The 25,095-nt window shown below is 44.6% G+C and overlaps 1 protein-coding gene across 1 annotated transcript in view; it reads right to left on the bottom strand.

The window, feature by feature from the left end:
• The window catches only part of micu2 (mitochondrial calcium uptake 2), a 599,136-nt gene that overhangs the window by 123,189 nt on the left and 450,852 nt on the right, over positions 1-25,095 (bottom strand). Inside the window, 2 exon segments of the mRNA XM_038818942.1 lie at positions 9,086-9,168; positions 12,997-13,044. Of these exon segments, the coding sequence (XP_038674870.1) occupies positions 9,086-9,168; positions 12,997-13,044 (131 nt within the window).

The following is a 25,095-nucleotide window of genomic DNA, read 5'->3' as shown; positions in this document are numbered from 1 at the left end:
GGCTGAATGGCATAATAATTATAATCTTTATTATTGTCACAAGCAGGCTTACATTAACACTGCAATGAAGTTACTGTGAAAAGCTCCTAGTCACCACTGTACAGCGCCTGTTCGGGTACACAGAGGGAGAATTCAGAATGTCCAATTCACCTAACAGTCACGTCTTTCGGGACTTGTTGAAGGAAACCAGAGCACCCGGAGGAAATCCATGCAGACACAGGGAGAACGTGCAGACTTCAAACAGGCAGACAAGTGGGAATCGAACCTGGTACCCTGGCGCTGTGAAGCAACAGTGCTAACCACTGTGCTACCATGCGGCATGCTTCTGTGTGCCATTTTGATGTATTTTTATGATAAGTCTTACAACACCAGGTTAAAGTCCAACAGGCATGTTTCGAATCACGAATCACAGGTGATTCGAAACAAACCTGTTGAACTTTAACCTGGTGTTGTAAGACTTCTTACTGTTCTCACCCCAGTCCAACGCAGGCACCTCCACATCATATTAATTTTTAAGTATAATTTCCACCATTTTCTTAACACAGTAGTGTAAATTATCCAACAGGTTTGACAGGAGCATTAATTGATTTTATCAGTATTAATTTTAATGGTTTTGCATGGAGTTTCAGGAAAAGTGGTGTTCCAAAACTACCCATTTCCTGCTTTGGTGACAGTTTGAGAGTCCAGCGCTAAGTATCGTAGAGAAATATTAATTACAAAGTAAGCTCATATACATTATACATTATTCTTCACCCTACATCTTCCTTCCAAGTGATCGTGTCCACAGGGGCTTCCTTTCAACACTTCTACTCTGGCATCACTCCCTAAAACCTACCAATCACTTTCTGTTCTCCAGCCAGTATCTGATCATTACTACATTTGACCTCTAATCCACACTCCTTTAAGGTCTGGCGGCAGCCTTCCATGCAGTCTGTTGTCAAAGGTTCTTTGGAAGAACCATTTTTTGAATTTCCACAGTCCAGTCCATAAGACCATAAGACATAGGAGTGGAAGTAAGGCCATTCGGCCCATCGAGTCCACTCCACCATTCAATCATGGTTGATTTCAACTCCATTTACCCGCTCTCTCCCCATAGCCCTTAATTACTCGAGAAATCAAGAATTTATCAATTTCTGTCTTAAAGACACTCAACGTCCCGGCCTCCACCGCCCTCTGTGGCAATGAATTCCACAGACCTACCACTCTCTGGCTGAAGAAATTTCTCCTCATCTCTGTTCTAAAGTGACTCCCTTTTATTCTAAGGCTGTGCCCCCGCGTCCTAGTCTCCCCTGCTAATGGAAACAACTTCCCTACGTCCATCCTATCCAAGCCATTCGTTATCTTGTACGTTTCTATTAGATCTCCCCTCAACCTCCTAAACTCCAATGAATATAATCCCACGATCCTCAGACGTTCATCGTATGTTAGGCCTACCATTCCTGGGATCATCCGTGTGAATCTCCGCTGGACCCGCTCCAGTGCCAGTATGTCCTTCCTGAGGTATGGGGCCCAAAATTGCTCACAGTATTCTAAATGGGGCCTAACTAGTGCTTTATAAAGCCTCAGAAGTACATCCCTGCTTTTATATTCCAAGCCTCTTGAGATAAATGACAACATTACATTTGCTTTTTTAATTACGGACTCAACCTGCAAGTTTACCTTTAGAGAATCCTGGACTAGGACTCCCAAGTCCCTTTGCACTTTAGCATTATAAATTTTGTCACCGTTTAGAAAATAGTCCATGCCTCTATTCTTTTTTCCAAAGTGCAAGACCTCGCACTTGCCCACGTTGAATTTCATCAGCCACTTCTTGGACCATTCTCCTAAACTGTCTAAATCTTTCTGCAGCCTCCCCACCTCCTCAATACTACCTGCCCCTCCACCTATCTTTGTATCATCGGCAAACTTGGCCAGAATGCCCCCAGTCCCGTCATCTAGATCGTTAATATATAAAGAGAACAGCTGTGGCCCCAACACTGAACCCTGCGGGACACCACTTGTCACCGGTTGCCATTCCGAAAAAGAACCTTTTATCCCAACTCTCTGCCTTCTGTCTGACAGCCAATCGTCAATCCATGTTAGTACCTTGCCTCGAATACCATGGGCCCTTATTTTACTCAGCAGTCTCCCGTGAGGCACCTTGTCAAAGGCCTTTTGGAAGTCAAGATAGATAACATCCATTGGCTCTCCTTGGTCTAACCTGTTTGTTATCTCTTCAAAGAACTCTAACAGGTTTGTCAGGCACGACCTCCCCTTACTAAATCCATGCTGACTTGTCCTAATCCGACCCTGCACTTCCAAGAATTTAGAAATCTCATCCTTAACGATGGATTCTAGAATTTTGCCAACAACCGAGGTTAGGCTAATTGGCCTATAATTTTCCATCTTTTTTCTTGTTCCCTTCTTGAACAGGGGGGTTACAACAGCGATTTTCCAATCCTCTGGGACTTTCCCTGATTCCAGTGACTTTTGAAAGATCATAACTAACGCCTCCACTATTTCTTCAGCTATCTCCTTTAGAACTCTAGGATGTAGCCCATCTGGGCCCGGAGATTTATCAATTTTCAGACCTTTTAGTTTCTCTAGCACCTTCTCCTTTGTGATGGCAACCATATTCAACTCTGCCCCCTGACTTTCCTGAATTGTTGGGATATTACTCATGTCTTCTACTGTGAAGACTGACGCAAAGTACTTATTAAGTTCCTCAGCTATTTCCTTGTCTCCCATCATTTGGAAGATCACGTGTTTAAAAAGATGAAGGCGATTGGGCTTGCAAGATCTTCCCTGTCTGAATCTTCATTGACAGACCTTTACTAGGTTATCATGCATGTAATCTTTATGTTTACTTCTGAGAGGGTTTCAAGTGGTAATTTCAATCAGAATTTTAACACTTGAGTGGGGTAAATTAGTATGATTATTATACAGGATTAAGGATATTAACAGAAGACTATACATGACTCTCCCAATTTTCTAACCACCGCTGTTAATTACAAATGGATTTTCAGCATGGTAATTAATAAAGGAGTATAGGTATGCAGTAATTGTGACGAGCAATCCACAGACTTGGGACACTAATTCAAAGAACGTGACTTTGAAACCCACTGTGGCAGTTTGATAATTTGAATTATGTTTAGAAAATCTGGAAATAAAAAGATGAAATCAGTAAAAGAAAAGTCATCATGAAGCTGCTGGATTATTATAAAAATCCAAATGGTTCACTAATGTCCATAAGGGAAGAAACCTGTTGTTCTTACCCAGTCTGATCTATGTATGTTACCCCAGGCCTTGAAAGGCCCTACTTGGTTACTACGTTTCAGCAAATAAGTTGTTGCACCATCTTCTCAGCACAATGATAATTGGACATTAAATAGTGTATTGCCGAGGGCTCCCATACTGTATCCCAAGAATGGATTTGCAACAAAAATCCATGCTGCAATACAGTTTTACAGAAGAAGAATGTGCAAAGGCTGCATTTTGTACAGTAGCCTCAAAACCTAATTATATGTCATGATAGTCTCATACCAAACAAGCACAAGCAAAGTCTGCTGGCTAAATTTTGTTGGACTAAAACATTTTGCCTTGCTGCCAAATATTTTGGTATTTAATAAAATTTTATATCATGTAACACTCCATTTGTCTGTCTTGGATGATCGCATGATAACACTAGACCGTCTGTACGGGACTGTCATTGCTTTTAAATAATTATTTATTTTCCCTTGGGATTGAAAGATCAAAAGGACTCAAATGTGTAAAACTATCCTGGAACTAATAATTTCCGAAAACTAAAAAAGGAATTCTTAACAAACAAGTGTGAATTACGAGAAAAAGAGTAGCATTTTGGGGATAAAAGAAAGAAATTAGCAGTCAAGTCTGCAAAATATTCCAGTAACTTTAAACTTAAAAAACACATCTGTACACAACTTTTTATGATTCTCAGTTATCTTACCAAATAGCAGCATGGATGTTTGTTTTGAAACTTTGCTAGAGGCCTAAGTTGTAGTGAGAGGTTCATATATTTTATTTTTGATAGCTTTTTAATTGGCTTATAAAGATCTACAAAAAGGGATACGGCAGCTTTAAAATTCTTTTAAAATTCCTTCTGGCTTTGATCCTGTGAAGGACAGATTTATTCCTGTTCAGCGAAGGTGGGCTATGAAACCATCCCGCTGTGAGAGTTCTTGATGAAACGCTTGTGAAGCTCCTTTTTCTGATGTTTTGCTTCTCTTCCCTCCCGAACTACCAGCTCTATTCAACTGGCCAGAAGACTAACCCCGCCAGACCCCAATACATCATCTTCATGGGACTGCATCACTCGAAAGCCATTGAATTACATGGTGCAGCAGACATGATCTGCACTTGAAGAATTTCAAGTGGTAGTTGTCATGGTTCTGTAATCCATTTCTACCCTTCTACCCTTCACCATCTTACCCCTTAAAGAAATGAAATAAAGAAAGAAACTTACAAGTGGCACAAAAAGGCAAGTAGAACAAAAATTCCAGTAACTTAATCTACTGTGAATTTTGCTGCTTTCTGGTTTTTACAGCTTAGGAGTAATGCCTATTCAATATCTAACTGGTTCCACAGACTCCACTTCTGAAGCCAACTCGGTTCAAAATGTTTTTAATTGTGTTGCAAGTGTCTGAATGTCACAGCAACTTGTGTCTGGTATGAAAGTGTAAGCTGTCACTGGTGATCCACCTAGCCTTTCACCTGCACCTCGACAAACATCTCTCAGGAAAAATAGAACAGCATACAGTTACCTGGACAAAAATCACCATTATAATAAATTATAAGAGAGAATCAAATCAATTTTGCTGTGGTTGCTAACTTTAATTAGAGCTGTTAAGTCTGATGTCCTTAATCAAAGTAGACTTTTCATTTTTTTGCTGCTAGTTGTAACCCATCTCTAGTAGCAAAACAAAAAGAATATTAACTTTTTATTATTCAAGAAGTAGATATACTCTTTGTGTAAAACATGGGAAAAAGGCCAAAATGAGCTCTGAAGTTCTCGGACTTAAAAAGAACCTAGAATGAATGCAAAAAAAAAGCCAGACTCTTTAGTAATGTCTGAATGTGATGTCAATTAGGTTTACATACTAAAGATTTCTGGATCTGAGATAACTGTCAGTTAAATTGTCAGTAAAGTGAATTTGCAGGCCTTGCAAATACCTCTCAGTCGGGACTACTTAAAACTAATTCTCTTAAAAGCACTGAGGTTTGATCTTGAAACTAGATCCACATCTTCATTGCTGTGCCACACGTGTGAAGTCCCTTGGTTGAGGTCAAAGCTTGATAGTGTCAGGTCAAGAAACTAACGTGCCTACTATATTTTCCTTCTTACCTTTCCATGGAATTAGTACACATGCAAGAACTACACTCAACTTTGTTGGCACTGACAGCAGCACATCCATTAAAGCTGCTAATACACTTCTATTGGATAAGAATTTGTAAGAGGTTCGGGAAGACCAGGTGAGGCTTTGTTCCTTTGTTCAAGGGCGATCCATTCAGATTGGATAGGGGAAGAAATAGTCTGAATATTTCCTGGAAGGCTGAATATTTTAGATTTTCTGCTTTACTTTCAGCCCACATGGATGAGTGGAGGATGGAGGTTAGGAGGCGAGTTCTCTTTACACATCTCCATGGACACTGTATCATCCTAAACTCTACAGCTTGCTCCAAAATATTCCTCAACCAGCAAGAATAAAAACATAGCCTTTTTGTTTCATGAGCAAGTGTGGACCAAAAACTCTCACGCAAATCTGCAACTGTAGTATAATAATTTTGGGCATGTATTAGGAATTGGAGCAAAATAACATTCTTAGACTAGACATAGAACCTTTTTCAAGACTTGGGCCCATGGTGTGGGAGAAAGAAAGGTGGCTGGAGGTAACTTTTTCATCATAATGGACTGGCATTTGCTGTCAATATAACAGTGAGGCTCATGGTGTTGCCATTATTTCTGTGTAAATGATCCAGTGGATATCCAATGGTTGCCAAAATTGCACAATTCTTTGTCAGCTTTGCAGTCTGCGTTACCGTTGAGATACATTAAATGGCTTGAAATTGCTGTATTTCTGCGGTAAATGCAAACTAAACCCGTCAAAGAAGGTTAAGTCTTGCCATTTCAAGTTTAAGTTACCGTTTAACAATGTGATAGATATTAATTACTGCTAATCGCTTCTCTGACACTGAAAAGTAACCATCATAAGTGTGGAGACTCTTCACTTCAGATATTAATTGTTGTTGGGAGATATTAAAAAAGCAAAATGTTATTTTGTTTTTTGAAGAAACTTGTCTCTGCTGACTCTTCTTACTCTCCTTCTGAGTCCAACCTATCCTTCCTGCTCTTTAATTTTACTTCTAAACCTGATTTGATATTGAATTCATCCATTCGAATTTAGACATTGTTCTCAGCCTTTATGTTGTTTACTTCCCAATCCTTCAATCTGATTGGTTAAGAGGATATATAGGACATGATTAAAAACATAAAAAGAGAGTCCCGTTTTGGACGCATATAGTGCCTGCAGCAGCGAGAACAATCGTGCTATCTAACAGGATTCTGCTGGTTGTTTTTAGCCTCTGTGGGGAACTCGCCAAAGCCCAACTTACCTCATTTCCTGCACTGATGAGCTGAGCTCGTCAATGAAGAAAGAAATCAGGGCGCCATTTTTAAATGTCGACCAGATCTTGCGATCCCCACCGTGGCCTCTGGAGCCTCCACTGCCCCAACCTACCTCTTAGGGGGTTCTCGAGTTCCTCCCTTTACCCATCTCTTAAGGGCAGGGCACCCTAGGTGGCAATGCCAAGGTGCCTGGGTGCCAGCCTGCCCAGAGCCTGACCACCTGAGGGCCTACAGTGGCCTGAGAGAACACTTCCCCCATGGCCTATTTAAATATGTTAATCTGGAACTCGCCTAGTAAGGGCGGGATCCGTGTCGCGAGATTAAACACCCTTGTCGCATCACCAAGTCTGATGCGATGAGGCCATTAAAACACACCCATAATTGCTTGCCCTGTTCACTGAGGTTCCACATGCACTGTTACTCTTACTCAGGCACTATCAGCTCACAATTTCCGAAATTTGTCGGACATTTTTCTTTGAAAGCTAAACGTCCAAGGGCAGGTCTTACTGATGGTAAACACTGGCCTTGTGGCCATTTGTGCAATGCATAAATTAAATGATCATGTACTTAGACTCAATGTATACTATTGTCTCTGTAGACAAGTCATTTTTCAAACATTTTTCATGAAATTCCACTTTTTAAAAATGAGAAACTCTCTATTAATAGGAATAAATAGGAAGGAAATGGCTTGGTTTGATTGTTCATTTTCATATAACTAACCAGACGACTGAACAAGAATAAAATAACAGGAGCATGAATAGAAAACAATATTTAATCTACACAAGCTCGGATGACAAATTGTGGCTGACAGTTAGCTGAATATATATGTAACATTGACAGTAATCCATTGGTTGCAAAATACTATGGGACATCTTGAGGGCATGAATAAATCCACCATCTTTCTTTCTTAAATAATTGAAATAAAGTGGAGTATCAATTCACTCAAAGAAAGAACATGCATTTATATAATGCCTTTCATAACCTCAGGATATCCTGAAGTGCTTCACACTCAATGATGTACTTTTGAAATGTGTTTTGTTGCAATGTAGGAAATGCAGGAGCCAATTTACGCATAGCTAGGTTTTAAAACAACAATGAAATCTGAAATATTGATTGAGGGATAAGCATTTGCCAGGACACAAGGGAGAACACATTGGGCGGTATTCTCCGCTAAGGCCAAAAATCGCGGAGGCCGTTGTGAACTCGGTCGTGATTCACGACGGCCTCGGGGCCCGCTCCCTGCACCTAATTCACCCCCACCTGGGGGGCTAGGAGCGGGCCCCCGTCGTTCCCAGCCGCGACCTCGGCGCCAGAAATGACGTGCGAACGCCGCTTTTCATGATGTCATCTGCGCATGCGCGGGTTGCCGGTTCCAACCCGTGCATGCGCGGATGACCACCGCGCAGACGGCACGAACCCGCGCATGCGCAGTGCCGTCTTTCTCCAAGCCGGCCGGCAAGACGTGGCGGCTTGATCTTGCCGGGCGGCGGAGGGGAAAGAGTGCGTCCGTTTTGGACGCTGGCCCGACGATCGGTGGGCACCAATCGCGGGCCTGTCCCCTCCGGAGCACAGTCGCGGTGCTCCCGTCCCAATCGGGCCCCTGGATGCCCCAAATGGGCATCTGACGCCCGTTTTACGAATGCAGCGACCAGGTGTGGATGCTGCCGTGGTGAAACGGGCGTGAAGGGCCGGCCGCTCGGCCCATCAGGCTCGGAGAATCGCCGTTCGCCGTGAAAAACACGGGGAGAATCGCGGGGGCGTAAAAAATGTCGGGAGGCCCTCTCGCGTTTCTCCCAGGCCGCATGGGGAGCGGAGAATTCCGCCCATTGTGTACCTCCTTAGCTATCTTTCAAACAGTGCCATGGGAGTTTTATATCCTTATGATGAAGCAGAGAGGCCCTCAGATTAACATCTCATCTGAAATATTGAAGTCTAATACCAGGTCTCAGATAGTGCTGCACTCGTGTTGCACTGAAGTGTTAGTCTAGATTATGCACTCAAATCCCTGAAATGGCTTTTGTGACGGTGATAGTATGGAATTTACATTCACATGGATTGAATAGCATAGATTTGGAGATGTGTCTCATGGAGAAGTTGAAACAGACAGCGTTGATGCACTTACAAGGATGACCAACTACGAAGTAGTGTAATATCGAAGCAGTTAGGAAGAATAATTTAAGTTGGAGTAGCCGCATGTAAAGTATCAATACCAACATTGACAAGTTGGGCTGAAGGGCCTGCTACAGTGCTTTTGATTCTGTGTCATTCTGCATGTATGTGAACTGCACAATGGAATTCAAGTGTTTACCTCTTCCTGATAAAATATTGAAGCCAGATGGAATGAGGGTAATATGTACCATGCGGTATAAATTTTAGACCGAGTTTCTAGATGTATCTACAATGAAGCTCAATACATTCAATCATGAAGCACAAGCTTAATTTGAACAATGTAAAGGAAATTACCACGAGAAATTCTTTTTTCTCAACTTGTTGGTTGCCATCAATGTCCAGCATACTAAAGGCAATATGGAATCCAGTGTGTGGCTCTGTAAGCATAAGAAAGCTCTCTTGTTAGCATTGTTTATTCAGCAAAATTCCACAGCCTACATTTCTCTTTGGCAACCAGTTTAAGGGTGTAACAACAGTAATCAAAGGTGTAAATTGGGGGAGAGGGGGGTGGCATAAAACGTGAGACAGAAACTGAGGCCTCCCCCCACAAAATATTACCCACCCATGGTGTGTGGGCATCAACTGTTGGAGCCTTGTAAATGAGAGGGCAGATTGGGTTCATTAGTCGGCCACAATTCCCTCTACTGCTGCCCAGTGGCCATGAGTGGTAGGCAATACCTCAGGGGATGAGCGGCTTTCATTGGTGAACCCCAAAAGGGATCTTGAGAAGCATGAAATTAAACAACTACATTACTTAATTTTTAAACATGTTTGAAAGTTTTGTTACTTTTGCCAACTTTCTTTTTTTAAAACGATCTTCACAGTTTCTTTTTAAACTTAAGTTTTTTTTTCAAACAATGCATTTTCCAAATAAACCTCCCCTTTTGCCAGGGCAGGTGTGCTGCTTCACTGTGATCCTAGGCAGGACCTCAGAGGAATTTGTTTCCATCATAATGTAGAACGGTGGCACAGTGGCGTTCGATCCCGGCCCTGGGTCACTGTCCGTGTGGAGTTTTGCACATTCTCCCCGTGTCTGCGTGGGTCTCAGCCTCACAACCCAAAGATGTGCAGGATAGGTGGATTGGCCACGCTAAATTGCCCTTTAATTGGGGGAAAAAAAAAAATTGGGTACTCTAAATTTATTTTTAAAAAGGCAATAATGCCCCATCTGTTACAGGCACAGCTCACAAGAGAACGTTGATCAAAGACCCTACCGCAAAATGGGCTACATCTAAATGCTCAAGTAACAATTCACCCAATGCCCTCCAACTTCATATACTTAATTCATACAATTAATATAACACGGGGAGGGGTTATGGTTAGGAAAGGTGGAACATTTTCATTCAGGACTATGTTGAGTTCAACAGGGATGAGGCGGTCTCGTCGTCCACAGTCTTGGAGGCCCCAAAGGCGGTGGTTAGGGGGGAGATACTTTATTTTAAGGCGCATAGGGATAAATCTGGGAAGGTGGAGAGGCAGAGGCTGGTGGACTCCATCCTTGAGGTGGGCCAACAAAACTTAATCACCCCAATGTCGGATTTATTGGCAGAAAGGAAGAAGTTGCAAACAGAGCTTGAGTTGTTGTCAATGGGTAAGGCATCACTCAAGGGAGACCTTCTATGAATATGGGGAGAAGGCCAGTCATCTGTTGGCTCACCAGCTGAGGTGGCAGGAAGCCTTCTGGGTGACAGTGCAGGTCAGCAACTCGGGTGGTGGGATCATTTCTGTCCCAGAGGAGGTTTGATAGCCTTCCATCGTGAGTTGTCTGAGTCAGTGCCTCCCATGGAGGGATCATCAATGAGCCCCCCACTGGATGGGTTGACCTTCCCAGAGGTGGACCAGGAGAGAAGGCAGAAGTTGGAGATGCCAATAGAGCTGGAGAGGATCCTGCATTGAAAAAATAAATAAATAAAAGGAAAGGTGGAAAATGTTATTTTTCCGAATTTGAGTTTTTAATTCATTTAATTTAATGCTTAACTTGAATTTGTTTCATCAGTTTCACACCCAACAGCACAATTAATAGGTTGGCTGCCTCTTGGATGGCAAATATTGGGGCACAAGACCATAGTGGTGGTTTTGTGGTGGTGGGAGCAATATGCAAGGGAGGGGAAAGTGGAGGGAACACAGCAGGCGATGTGGAGAGATTGGTGGAGAGTTGAGAGATTGTGGTACGCAGGGGTTCGTGATCATAAGTGGGGTGGTTAGAGATTTGGGTTGGACAGTTTGTGGAAGTGGTGTAAAGGCACCTTATGGATCTAGCCTTCATTTACCTGCCGGTTTCTCAGGACAAGGAAAACCTTGGTGACGTGAGTTAAAAATAAAATTCTTATCATAACGGAGACATGCAGCCTCCTTACAACATTTCAAAGACTTATAAAGAAAAGAAAAACTTGGATTTAAATTGTGTCTTTCACAATCAAAAACTATCCAAAGTACTTTAAAACCAAAAGAGTGACTTTAAAGTATAGACACTGTTGTAATGCAGTAAAGAAGGCAGCTAATTTGTGCACTTGAAGCTATCACTAACAGCAATGTGATAATGACCAGACATTCTGTTTCAGTGATGTCTATTGAGGGATGATTATTGGCCAAGACACTGGAGGTAACTCCACCAGTCTTCATCAAAATACGATCATGGGATCTTTTACACCCATATAGAGCAGACGGGGTCTCAGTATTAATGTCTCAGAATGCATCTCCAACAGTGCATGCCCTCCTCAGTACTGCACTGCAATGTCAGCCCATATTTTTGTGTGTAAATCACTTGAATGGGACTTGAACCCACAATGTTCTGAGTTTGGCCAGAATGCCAACAACTGAGTCCTAGTTGACCTGAAAGCAGATTGGTTGTTGCACCTTGAGATGGCCCTGGCAAACCTGGGAAGTGCCTAGATTTGAAATCTTTGGATTTGAACTTTTTAAACATTTTACTGTCGCACTTGAAAACTCACCTGTTTTTAGAGGTTAAATGACTCCCCAAAACCAACATACATTATATATGAACACACAGAACATACAGTGCAGAAGGAGGCCATTCAGCCCATCGAGTCTGCGCCCACCCACTTAGACCCTCACTTCCACCCTATCCCCGGAACCCAATAACCGCTCCTAACCTTTTGGTCACTAAGGGCAATTTATCATGGCCAATCCACCTAACGTACACGTCTTTGGACCGTGGGAAGAAACCAGAGCACCCGGAGGAAACCCACGCAGACACGGGGAGAACGTGCAGACTCCGAACAGACAGTGACCCAGCGGGAATCGAACCTGGAGCCATGGCGCTGTGAAGCCACAGTGCTAGCCACTTGTGCTACCAAGGGCACACCCAAGTTGTTTTTGCCATGTCGCACTGTAGCAAGTACTTCTGCAGGCTCAACAACTAAAAGGGTCATGCACGCTGGAAACATGGAACAAAGCAGAAAGCACTGGAAATACACAGGCGGAATCTGTGGAGAGAATGTTGTGTGTGTGGACCTCAGGTGCAGTTTTTAGTCACGGCCCACACCTGAAATATCACCACCTCTGTTCTCTCCGCAGATGCTTCCTGACCTGCTGAGAATTTTCAACATCTTCTGACTTTGTTCCCATCAGCTGTACTCACACCAGCATCCACTGCTGCAGAATACAGAGAATCCAACTATACTCAGTTAAAGCAGTCTCAGAAAAATCTGTTTCACATTTTCAAATGAGCTCAAACATCTAAAAGAAAGTTACATCTTTTAAAGTTGCTTTTTCTCACCATCTTATGCTTTATTATTCCCAATTGCAATTCTTTTCCTGCACCTAGTGGTGCACTAAAGAAGATTATTGTCTGTTCCCATAGCTAGTTATTCCTGGAACAGGTCGTTAGCCTGTCACAGAGATTTATAGTTTAAGGGATGCCACTCCACATCAAGCATGGATAACCAGGAGTCTCTCCTACTCTTACCGCCAGCCACTGGCATGTTGAAAGGAGTTTTAGGTTGACACTCAACCTGTTTCACCACCTTATAAACGCACCTTCCTTGGCCATAAATCGCTGGGGTGCATCTGGAACCCGGAGCTTCTGGCTCAGAGGCAGGGATGCGACCAACTGCACCACAAGACCTCCATATTTTATGATCAAAACAGTTTTTCTAAGGAAAAGAACATTTAACATTTATGACAAAAATGTATCAATAACCACATGACACCAGAAGGTTGCCCTATCCTTTAAGGCCACTTACTTGTCAGAATGCCCAGCAGGAATAAATATTCAGTGTATGATATCAAACCTAAGGGACAAAAAAGAAGGAAACTCCTTGTTATTTGTTTTGATAGTGCTGTCAAATAATAGCAGCAGTTTAAGTAAGTAGTATAGTGCTGAAAAGAAGACATGTTGCCGAAGTTTTTTGTCTTGCCCTCTTCAGGACAAACAGCAGAATGCCAAATTTCAAAACATCACCATGATTTATATCAAAGGAGAAAATGTTGGCAAGTTGACTGTGATTGGCTGAGGTGTTGCCATGGAGAAACCAACAGGAAACTATAGGCTCCCCAAGCTTCTGGGTAATTGACAAAAAGGTGCAAGACTTGAACATATTCCTTTTATGTGCAGAAAGTGATCCTTGCATATGAATGCATGTTACGTCTAGCAAATATTAATGAGCCATGTTACAAGCTTGACTGATTATCTTAATTGCTTGTTAGTTTAGCTATCAACGCACTCAGGATTGTCCAGCAAGTGCTGCCCAATCATGAAATCACATCTAACAGTCGATGTTTTGTTTTAGATTTTACAAACAAGCTGGTTGAGTACTGTCTGTTCTCTGTCTGCTATGAAAAACAAAAGGTACATGCTATTTGATTCAAAAGTCGGTGCAGACTCGATGGGCTGAATGGCCTTCTTCTAAATTGTAAATTCTATGACTCTAAAAGATGAGATTGAGGAGATTAGTTGTTGGATAACTAATTTACTCAGTTGCACTGTGTCTGGCGTGCACAAATTTCTTTAATTTTATAAACTATATTGCCTCAATACATGACTGCACCAAAACCAAAACCTGCATAAAGCACACCCACATTGCAAACTTGCTTTAGTGGAATCAGTTCAGCAGCAGGATTAATGATGCTACCAAACATGCAGTGAGTTTCTGTGATCATTTACTCTCCGTAAGCAAAGAGATTGTCCTGCCACACGGCTTCAATTTTGGTATTCCTTTGTCTCACAGCAAATCCTGTTTGTTAACCTGCTGTATTCTCAGTGATCCTGTTGCAAACCAGAGTACAACGGAGGAGCTGAGTCCTTGGCAGCCATGTCGATCCAGCACACACATATTAGTTGTTCATAATAGGCAGAGTACAGGCTGCACTCAATCAACCTGTTCTGGCAAAACCCAAACCAAAACGTCGACACTTAGATGGGATTTCATGATTGGGCAGAACTTGCTGAACAATCCTGAGTGTGCTAATAGCTACACTAACAATCAATTTGAAATAATCAGTTGAGCTACTCATATGGCTCATTTATGTTTGCGAGAAATAACATCCATTTATACGCAGGGACTCATTTTCTAACAATAAAAGGAATATGTTCAAGCATCGTGCTTCTTTTAATTTACCCAGGAGTTTGAGAAGCTTACACTTGACCGTTGTTTTTTCCATGGCCGCACCTCAGCTGATGAGTCGACTTGCCAACCCGCCAGCCCCCCATTCTCCTTTGGTATAAATTGTTCTGATCATCTGAAATTTGGCTTTTTTGCTTTTGTTCCAATGACAAGAAGAAAAGTTTCAGCAACATGTCTGCTCTGGTTTGCAATATTCCAGTTCTATATTACAAAGCAAATAGTACATGTTGAACTGACTGACGTCAACTGAAAGTTTCAGGCAAAAAACGTTTGACATGACAACAGACTAATGGTGAACTACTTAATTACAGGACAAGCATGGATGAACAATTAATACAGTATAGACATGTGAATCAGCTGAAAACTGCTAACTTACAGCCCTCCTAGCAGTGTATCATTTTCCTACTATTAGCTAGAAATGGTATTGCTGAATGGGAAAAACATCAACCAGTTATTCCGCCCTCAGCCAGAACTTCATTCACGAAACATAGAGAAATGGAGTTAAAACATGGTACAAAATCACAATGTTAATTCGCTTTCTGAAGAGATTAAGTAACTGAGTCTTCTCATTTCAGACATTTTGTTTACATATTGCGATGAATACTGCATAAGAAATCATATTTTCTATTTTTTGCAGTAATGTTATTAAACCCTTGGTTAAGATGCATTCAGACAGTATGACTGCTAGAGCAGTGAGTAAGGTGTCATAAAAGCTAGTAATCATTGATTTGCAGGTGAAGTGATCTGACAATTGATTTTGAGAACCATTTACTTGTTTACAAATAGCTAGCTAATGGAATATTGTTTATGTTTGAAGGACACCAGGGTGTAGATAATTTATGAGGGATATTGTATTTGGTCCTGGCTAAACAAGTCAAGGGGCATCTTGTAACAAGAGACAAAAGAATGCCTTATGCTTTGGGTACAGGTGATGTGGTTAATGGGAGGATCAAGGTCTCTTTGAAGAGTCAGTAGGTCCTAGAACTGTCATCTGAACAGAGATGCTTCAGATTGGTTCTAAAAGGTTCTCTCTCCAAAGATTCTGCACAGAGAAAAATAAATGAAACCATGCTTGTTAACTTTATTCATGAGTGGTATTTAATACATTTGGTGTGCTTAAATGGAATTGTGGCCATCTAAAATGGCCACCGCAAATGATAATGGGAATTGTGGTCGGGTTGGGACACAGACGAGACACAACCCTTGTGTATTGTGCAGAGGGAAACCAGACCTACACTGAAACTCACACCTGCTAAAGGTCAATCACCGATTTCCCCAGGACACTGGGATGCAGATTGAAACATAGCAGCAGTAACAGACTCGGAGGTGCCTATTTACATTATTTGGGAGTGCATACGTGCCTTGGACAATAGCAGCTAGGACCCGCCCAGCCATTGAGGTACCCGCCCCTAATTGGCCAAAATCGATTAGGGTGATCGAAACCCTGTCGATCCATTGGACTGCCCAAAAGAGGGCGAAAGATCGGGGGATAAGAACTGCGTAACCAGTATTTGGCCTCTTTTGGGGACTGGCCTCTGCCTCACCAATCGCAGCACATCGACCTGCCAAGTTCAAGGACCCAAAATCGCTCCCTGAAGGACGACCCGCAGCCGAGACGCACCTGAAGACTTCCAGCTGCCACATGTGGGGATTTAGACAATGGCCTTGTCTAACCTGCACAGAGTCGGTCACTTGAAAATTAAGTAAAGGTCATCTAAGTTGTTTGGTATAGTTTAAAGTGTAGTAGCGTGTAGATTATTACGCGTAGAACCAAGCCTGTGTTTAATAATAAACAGTAATTGAACTAACATACAGGTTGTGTTCTCATTTGTCCAATACACGGAACGTACTCGCGTCTCGGGGCACCACGGTAGCATGGTGGTTAGCATAAATGCTTCACAGCTCCAGGGTCCCAGGTTCGGTTCCCGGCTGGGTCACTGTCTGTGCGGAGTCTGCACGTCCTCCCCGTGTGTGCGTGGGTTTCCTCCGGGCGCTCCGGTTTCCTCCCACAGTCCAAAGATGTGCGGGTTAGGTGGATTGGCCATGCTAAATTGCCCGTAGTGTCCTTAAAAGTAAGGTTAAGGGGGGAGGGTTGTTGGGTTATGGGTATAGGGTGGATACGTGGGTTTGAGTAGGGTGATCATTGCTCGGCACAACATCGAGGGCTGAAGGGCCTGTTCTGTGCTGTACTGTTCTATGTTCTGTGTCTTGTGGTTCTGATAAAAGAGCAACAGAATATAGGGGCAGGTTTAGGAAGTTAAGGTTGTAGCTACTAACTGTAAAGTTATTTCTTTGTTGCTAGTACGGTTACATTTTGTGATTAAATTAAAGTTTGTTTTGACATAAAATATACCTATTGGTCAATGTTATCATTCCTGTGGTGAAGTAACATTTCCTCACAGTTTTACAATTTGAAAATAGTTGGGTTCTCGTTTGGGATCCTAACGATATAATAGTAGAATTCAGTTCCCAAAACACACTTTCTCCATTATAAACACACTTTCCTTTATCTTATTTCCAATCGAAGAGGATGGCCATTCAGTGTGCCTTAACCAGGGCCTCTTTCAATAGAACCTTTGAGAGAAAAATTCCCCACTGGTGAAGTCCATTCCCAGACCCTGGAACATGTTATAATATCAGAATCAACAGGGTCAAAGAGTATCTTTGTGCACTGAGTATACTTCAAATGTAAAAATAAAAATCAGGATTAGAGTGATATTTAAAAAAAAATCTTGCCTCATATGGCGAGTTGGGGGAATATACAGAACTTTATCCCAAAAATACACTCATGCATCAAATGGTCAGCATTCACTCTAGTTTATCAATTTATAGATTTTGCCTGATTGTTATATAAATTTCTTGGAAGAGAGAGCAGTTTTGAGATAAAGTTGTAAAAAGGGCCATGAATGTAAATGGTCACAATCCTCTTTCAAAAGCTCCATAAACCAAAAGTTGACATTTTAGCCTGGATTTTAACTAATCAGTGAGTTCCATACTGGGAGGTTACTAAGAGGTCAGGAAACATGGAGGACCAGGAGACCAGGAGGGTCTCAATTACAGATATGGGTTCAGATGATAACTGGATGGCTTGAGTTCCTGTTTCAGATGTCCAGAATTTTAACGTCTGACATGACCCCTAACCCGTCTATTCTTGAGAGTTAAAATTCAGCAGCTTCTCTTCTTTTCTGATTCATTACTCTTGCAGTTTGCCTTAATTATCCCATTTTACATTATAAGCAACTCAGAACGCCATGGCAGCTGAGCTTTGGTGGAGCTATATGTAACATGCCACATACTTCCACAGTCTCCTCACTCCTTAGGAATGTTTAAGTTGTTAAGGGTGAGAATTGAATAAGTGATCTTCATTTGTAAAGGCTGAATTATATTTTTACTCTTCACTTACTGTTTGAACTGCCAATGTATTACAGTAGCAGAAAATGGGATGGCTCATTTTATCCCATACTCAACATCTGGACCAGAAACCGCCTGATTAAAGGACAGCTTTCCCAAAAGCGAAATAACAGATTTAACCAGAAGTTCCTTATTAAATCATGTTCTGTACAAGTGGAAAGCTTGAAATGAACATATCTAAAACTAGCTCTAATTGAATGACAACAAACACTCCCTTAAAGGAGTCAAACATTTAATTTGCAGCACCGCTTCATGCACTCCACTTGCCATTAAGTTAGTTGTGTTTATAAGGGCATGAACGAGTTTTGCTGGTCGGCTATTTTGCTGATTATGTTTAGTTTGTTCAACAATGATGTGTGATGATATTAGATCTAGTTCAGATTCAAAGGTGAACAGGCACTAACCTCTTTATTTAACGAACATAAAAAGGTTATCAGCTCACAATATGAAGGGTATAGTTTGGATAAGCTTGAGCTAAATATTGCTGACGAACCCCTAAATAGTCGAGTATACTGGTATGAGGTGAATCCCTTTAAGAGATTAGCTGCAGTATCAGCATTTCCAGACAGTTTTAAGGTATCTCTTTCATTGTTGTTCCACTTTAGCATCATGGATGTAATGGCTGGCATGTGTGCTTACCGTCGGGACTTTCAGCTGAGCATAGCTTGGCACGACACAATTGCCACCATTTTGGGGCTGGCTCATCTGTTTGCCGCTTTCCTCCCTGACTCACTCCCGTTCTCCGCCACCTTCCTGACTCTCTCCCACTCTGCGCCTCCTTCCTGACTCTCTCCCGCTCTCCGCCTCCTTCCTGACTCTCTCCCGCTCTCCGCCACCTTCCTGACTCTCTCTCGCTCTCCGCCGCCTCGCTGACTCTCTCCCGCTCTCCGCCACCTTCCTGACTCTCTCCCGCTCTCCGCCACCTCCCTGATTCTCTCCCACTTGCTACTTCCCTCCCTGACTCTCTCCCGCTCTCTGTCTCCTCCCTCACTCTCTCCCGCTCTCCGCCACCTTCCTCTCTCCCGCTCTCTGCTACCTACCTGACTCTCTCCCTCTCTCCGCCACCTCCCTGACTCTCTCCCGCTCTCCGCCACCTTCCTGACTCTCTCCCGCTCTCTGCTACCTACCTGACTCTCTCCCTCTCTCCGCCACCTCCCTGATTCTCTCCCGCTCTCCGCCACCTTCCCGACTCTCTCCCACTCTCCACCTCGCTCCCTGTCTCTCTTCCGCACTCGACCACCTTCCTGACTCTCTCCCTCTCTCCGCCACCTCCCTGACTCTCTCCCGCTCTCCGCCACCTTCCTGATTCTCTCCCGCTCTCCACCACCTCCCTGACTCTCTCCTGCTCTCCGCCACCTCCCTGACTCTCTCCCGCTCTCCGCCACCTCCCTGACTCTCTCCCACTCCCTCCCTCACTGTCTCCCACTCGCTGCTTCCCTCCCTGACTCTCTCCCACTCGCTGCTTCCCTCCCTGACTCTCTCCCACTCGCTGCTTCCCTCCCTGACTCTCCCACTCTCCACATTCACCCTGACTCTCTCCAGCTCTCCGCCACCTTCCTGTCTCTCTCCCGCTCTCCACCTCCCTCCCTGACTCTCTCCGGCTCTCTGCCTCCTCCCTGACTCTCTCCCACTCTCTACATTCACCCTGACTCTCTCCCGCTCTCCGCCACCTCCCTGACTCTCTCCCACTCGCTGCTTCCCTTCCTGACTCTCTCCCACTCGCTGCTTCCCTCCCTGACTCTCTCCCACTCGCTGCTTCCCTCCCTGACTATCTCCTGCTCTCCACCTCCCTCCCTGACTCTCTCCCCACTTGCTGCTTCCCTCCCTGACTCTCTCCCACTCTCCGCCACCTCCGTGAATCTCTCCCGCTCTCCGCCACCTCCCTGACTCTCTCCCACTCGCTGCTTCCCTCCCGGACTCTCTCCCACTCGCTGCTTCCCTCCCTGACTCTCTCCCACTCGCTGCTTCCCTCCCTGACTCTCTCCCCACTTGCTGCTTCCCTCCCTGACTCTCTCCCGCTCTCCGCCACCTCCGTGAATCTCTCCCGCTCTCCGCCACCTCCCTGACTCTCTCCCACTCGCTGCTTCCCTCCCGGACTCTCTCCCACTCGCTGCTTCCCTCCCTGACTCTCTCTTGCTGTCTGCTTCCCTCCCTGGCTCTCTCCCACTCGCTGCTTCCCACCCTGACTCTCTCCCACTCGCTGCTTCCCTCTCTGACTGTCTCCCACTCGCTGCTTCCCTCCCTGACTGTCTCCCACTCGCTGCTTCCCTCCCTGACTCTCTTCCACTCGCTGCTTCCCTCCCTCTCTCCCACTCGCTGCTTCCCTCCCTGACTCTCTCCCACTCGCTGCTTCCCTCCCTGACTCTCTCCCACTCGCTGCTTCCCTCCCTGACTCTCTCCCACTCGCTGCTTCCCTCCCTGACTCTCTCCCACTCGCTGCTTCCCTCCTTGGCTGTCTCCTGATCGCTGCTTCCCTCCCTGACTGTCTCCTGATCGCTGCTTCCCTCCCTGACTCTCTCCCACTCGCTGCTTCCCTCCCTGACTCTCTCCCACTCGCTGCTTCCCTTCCTGACTCTCTCCCACTCGCTGCTTCCCTTCCTGACTCTCTCCCACTCGCTGCTTCCTTTCCTGACTCTCTCCCACTCGCTGTTTCCCTCCCTGACTCTCTCCCACTCGCTGCTTCCTTCCCTGACTGTCTCCTGATTGCTGCTTCCCTCCCTGACTCTCTCCCACTCGCTGCTTCCCTCCCTGGCTGTCTCCTGATCGCTGCTTCCCTCCCTGACTCTCTCCCACTCGCTGCTTCCCTCCCGGACTCTCTCCCACTCGCTGCTTCCCTCCCTGACTCTCTCTTGCTGTCTGCTTCCCTCCCTGGCTCTCTCCCACTCGCTGCTTCCCACCCTGACTCTCTCCCACTCGCTGCTTCCCTCTCTGACTGTCTCCCACTCGCTGCTTCCCTCCCTGACTGTCTCCCACTCGCTGCTTCCCTCCCTGACTCTCTTCCACTCGCTGCTTCCCTCCCTCTCTCCCACTTGCTGCTTCCCTCCCTGACTCTCTCCCACTCGCTGCTTCCCTCCCTGACTCTCTCCCACTCGCTGCTTCCCTCCCTGACTCTCTCCCACTCGCTGCTTCCCTCCCTGACTCTCTCCCACTCGCTGCTTCCCTTCCTGACTCTCTCCCACTCGCTGCTTCCCTTCCTGACTCTCTCTCACTCGCTGCTTCCCTCCCTGACTGTCTCCTGATTGCTGCTTCCCTCCCTGACTCTCTACCACTCGCTGCTTCCCTCCTTGGCTGTCTCCTGATCGCTGCTTCCCTCCCTGACTGTCTCCTGATCGCTGCTTCCCTCCCTGACTCTCTCCCACTCGCTGCTTCCCTCCCTGACTCTCTCCCACTTGCTGCTTCCCTTCCTGACTCTCTCCCACTCGCTGCTTCCCTTCCTGACTCTCTCCCACTCGCTGCTTCCTTTCCTGACTCTCTCCCACTCGCTGTTTCCCTCCCTGACTCTCTCCCACTCGCTGCTTCCCTCCCTGACTGTCTCCTGATTGCTGCTTCCCTCCCTGACTCTCTCCCACTCGCTGCTTCCCTCCCTGGCTGTCTCCTGATCGCTGCTTCCCTCCCTGACTCTCTCCCACTCGCTACTTCCCTCCCTGACTCTCTCCCACTCGCTGCTTCCCTCCCTGACTCTCTCCCACTCGCTGCTTCCCTCCCTGGCTGTCTCCTGATCGCTGCTTCCCTCCCTGACTCTCTCCCACTCGCTACTTCCCTCCCTGACTCTCTCCCACTCGCTGCTTCCCTCCCTGACTTTCTCCCACTCGCTGCTTCCCTCCCTGACTCTCTCCAGATCACTGCTTCCCTCTCGGACTCTGAAGAGTTGGCGAGTGGAAATGAGACACGGAGGGGGAGGGAGTCAGGGAGCTGTGGGGAATCCGCATGGGTTTCCTCCGGGTGCTCTGGTTTCCTCCCACAGTCCAAAGATGTGCGGTTTAGGTGGATTCGGCACGCTAAATTGCCCTTTGTGTCCAAAAAGGTTAGGTGGGGGTGCTGGGTTACGGGGATGGGGTGGAGGTGTGGACTTGGGTAGGGTGCTCTATCCAAGGGCCGGTGCAGACACGATGGGCCGAATGGCCTCCTTCTGCACTGTAGATTCTATGAATTGGAGAGTCGGGGAGTGGGAGGGACTGCACAGGGAGTCGGGGAGCGGGAGAGGCCAGCTCCAAACGAAGTAAGTCGAAAGAGTTAGCATATTTATTTTATAGTTTAAAATTTATTTTATTTTAAAGATTTTATTGCCCAATATATGAATTTAATTTCAATTTAGTTGGTAGAATATTTGAATGTCTTTTCCCAAGGAGAAAGGTCCTACAGAACGTAACTACAGTTTTTACTTTGGTTGCAATGGGAAATGAAATCTGTTTCACTTAAACTTTCGCTTTTCAGCAACACACCTCCAATGAGGAATTGCTGTACTGGTCTAGCAAGCTTTGGCAATGCACGGTTTAAAAAAAGCCTAACCTGTTGAGATGGATTCCCTCAACTATTATCGTGAATATATTTTCCTGACCTCACACTAAACTTTGCACTCCTTCAATACAAAAAGCTTTATGCCCTTGTTGTTTTTAATAATCTTACATTGACATTTGCTAAATGACTTCTGCTAAAATGCTGATACCCTTTACTTGTTGATGGCAGAGGCACAGAGCTATGCTGCGACTGATGTGCAGTTTGGTGCCACGTGGACGGTGTTGAATATTAGAATGGCTAGTTATACCTGGCCTATGATGGGTGCCTCTGAATGCACACAGTTGTTGCTGCACCCAGGTCACATCGCAGGAAACTGACTGCAATCGGAATAATTCTCATTCCAGCTCTTTCTCAGTGACATTGAGAGCTCTGGGACAATTCTTTGCACACCCTACAGCTTTCTGCAGCAACTCCTGAGACAGGGTTTTTCTGGTTGTCTTTGTTCTCGCTTTCCTCCTTTGGTTTCCCTGCTCTCAAGATGTTTCCAAGACATTTCATATAGAAATGATTGTAATTCACAATAATTTCAACAAAATTGATTTTTTAAAACTAGGATTGTTTGTCACTTCCTCCGAACTAAAAATATATGGTGTAAATAAATCCAGAATCATAGAATCCCTACAATGCGGAAATAGGCCATTTGGCCCATCACGTCTGTACCAACACTGAAAGAGCACAAGCCTGCTCCCCCACCATATCCCAATAACCCCTTAACCTACACATCTTTAAACTACACACCTTTTGAACACTAAGGGACAATTTATCATGGTGAATCCACCGAACCTGCACATTTTTGGACTGTGGGAGGAAACCGGAGTGCCTGGAAGAAACCCACGCAGACGCGGGAGAACGTGCAAACTTTGCACAGTCACCCGAGGCTGGAAATGAACCTGGGTCAATTGCGCTGTGAGGCAACGGTGCTAACCACTGCGCCACTTTATAGTTACTCAAAATATTAGTTCCATTGTAGAAAGCTTGAAAAATAGCAAACTCAAAAACATACAAAAATGCTAACAAATGATTAAATTTCATTGAATGGCTATTAGCAAAGTAACCAGCGTTAAAATAAATTTCCTGCACAGCTTAACACTTAGAAAAACTCATATTACAAAGGCTAATGATTCAATGCATGTTTGCATTATTTGTAAATATTTGTGCTCATTGGACTTCATAGAATCCCTACAGTGCAGAAGGAGGCCATTCAGCCCATCAAATCTACACTGACCCTCTGAAGGAGCACCCGACCTAGGCCCACTCCCCCACCCTAACCCTGTAATCCCACCTAACCTTTGGACACCAAGGGGGAATTTAGCATGGCCAAACCACCGAAGCTGCACATCTTTTGGACTGTGGGAGGAAACTGGAACACCCGGAGGAAATCTACGTAGATATGGGGAGAACGTGCAAACTCCACATAGACAGTCACCCAAGGTCGGAATCAAACCCAGGTCCCTGGCGCTGTGAGGCAGCAGTGCTGACCACTGTTCTCCCGTGCACCTGGCATCAATTTACTAAATATAATTAAAACGTAGAATATCTAAAATTAATTTGTAATATTTAGCATTAATTTGTAAAATCTGGCATTCGAGATGAGAATGACTTAGAAGGATCCAAACATTTAATCTCTTTACCAAATCAGGCAGCCCTGAATTCCACAGACCAGTCTGCATGTAATTCTCTTGAGGAATGGCAACACGCAAGGCTGCCAAGCTGCTAGATTGCATCAGTAGCACTGCTGGGCCCTGTGCCAAAAAGGACCATCGCTTTTTTAAGAAACATGTCCTCTCCACAAGGTGAATGTAATTCTCTCTGTACATCCCATTGGAATATTCTAATTATTCTTTTTAACCCTTTGCCAATAGTGTTCATGGGCAGAAGGAATTCTGTTGTCACAAAAAGTATTCCAGCCAATTAACAGGATAGGGTATAGAAGTTTGTATTTTAAATTAAAACAATTCCCTACAGAATATTAGTCAAGAGAAATCTATTAACCTAGAAGACCAATTCAGTTTCCAATAATACATTGACGCATGATTGAATAAGCTTAATTAAACATACATAGAAAACAGGAGGAGGCCATTCGGCCCTTCGAACCTGTTCTGCCATTCATTATAATCACAGCTGATCATCAAATTCAATACCCGGATCCTGCCTTCCTCCCATGTCCCTTGATCCCTTTAGCCCCAAGATCCATATCTAATTCTTCCTTAAAATCACCCAACGTTTTGGCCTCAACTATTTTCTGTGGTAGGGAATTCCATAGATTCACCACTCTCTGGCTAAAGAAAAACCTCCTCACCACAGTACTAAAAGGTTTACCCCTTATCTTCAAACTATGACCCCTAGTTTTGGACTTCCCCACCAGCAGAACATTCTTTCTGAATCTACCCTGTCTAACCCTGTTAGAATTTTATATGTTTCTAGGAGTTCCCCTTTCATTCTTCTAAACTCCAATCAAAGAATAAACAAAAAAAAATACTATTAAATTCAATAAAACTAGTAAGACCATGCTTGTCAGTATTTAAATGGTAATAGAAAGAGCACCACTTCATCAAGGGGCTGGTTTAGCACAGTGGGCCAAACAGCTGGCTTGTAATGCAGAACAAGGCCAGCAGCGCTGGTTCAATTTCCGTACCGGCCTCGCTGAACAGGCAGCGGAATGTGGCGACTAGGGGCTTTTCACAGTAACTTCATTGAAGCCTACCTGTGACAATAAGTGATTATTATTATTATTGCTATACTGACCGACAGTTGCAATATAATATAGTGCAGGATTGGTATATCACAACA

This window comes from Scyliorhinus canicula, chromosome 14 (assembly GCF_902713615.1).
Source record: "Scyliorhinus canicula chromosome 14, sScyCan1.1, whole genome shotgun sequence".
Classification (NCBI taxonomy): domain Eukaryota; kingdom Metazoa; phylum Chordata; class Chondrichthyes; order Carcharhiniformes; family Scyliorhinidae; genus Scyliorhinus; species Scyliorhinus canicula.
Note: the sequence above shows the minus strand (reverse complement) of the source record. Positions and strands in the feature narration are given on the sequence as shown.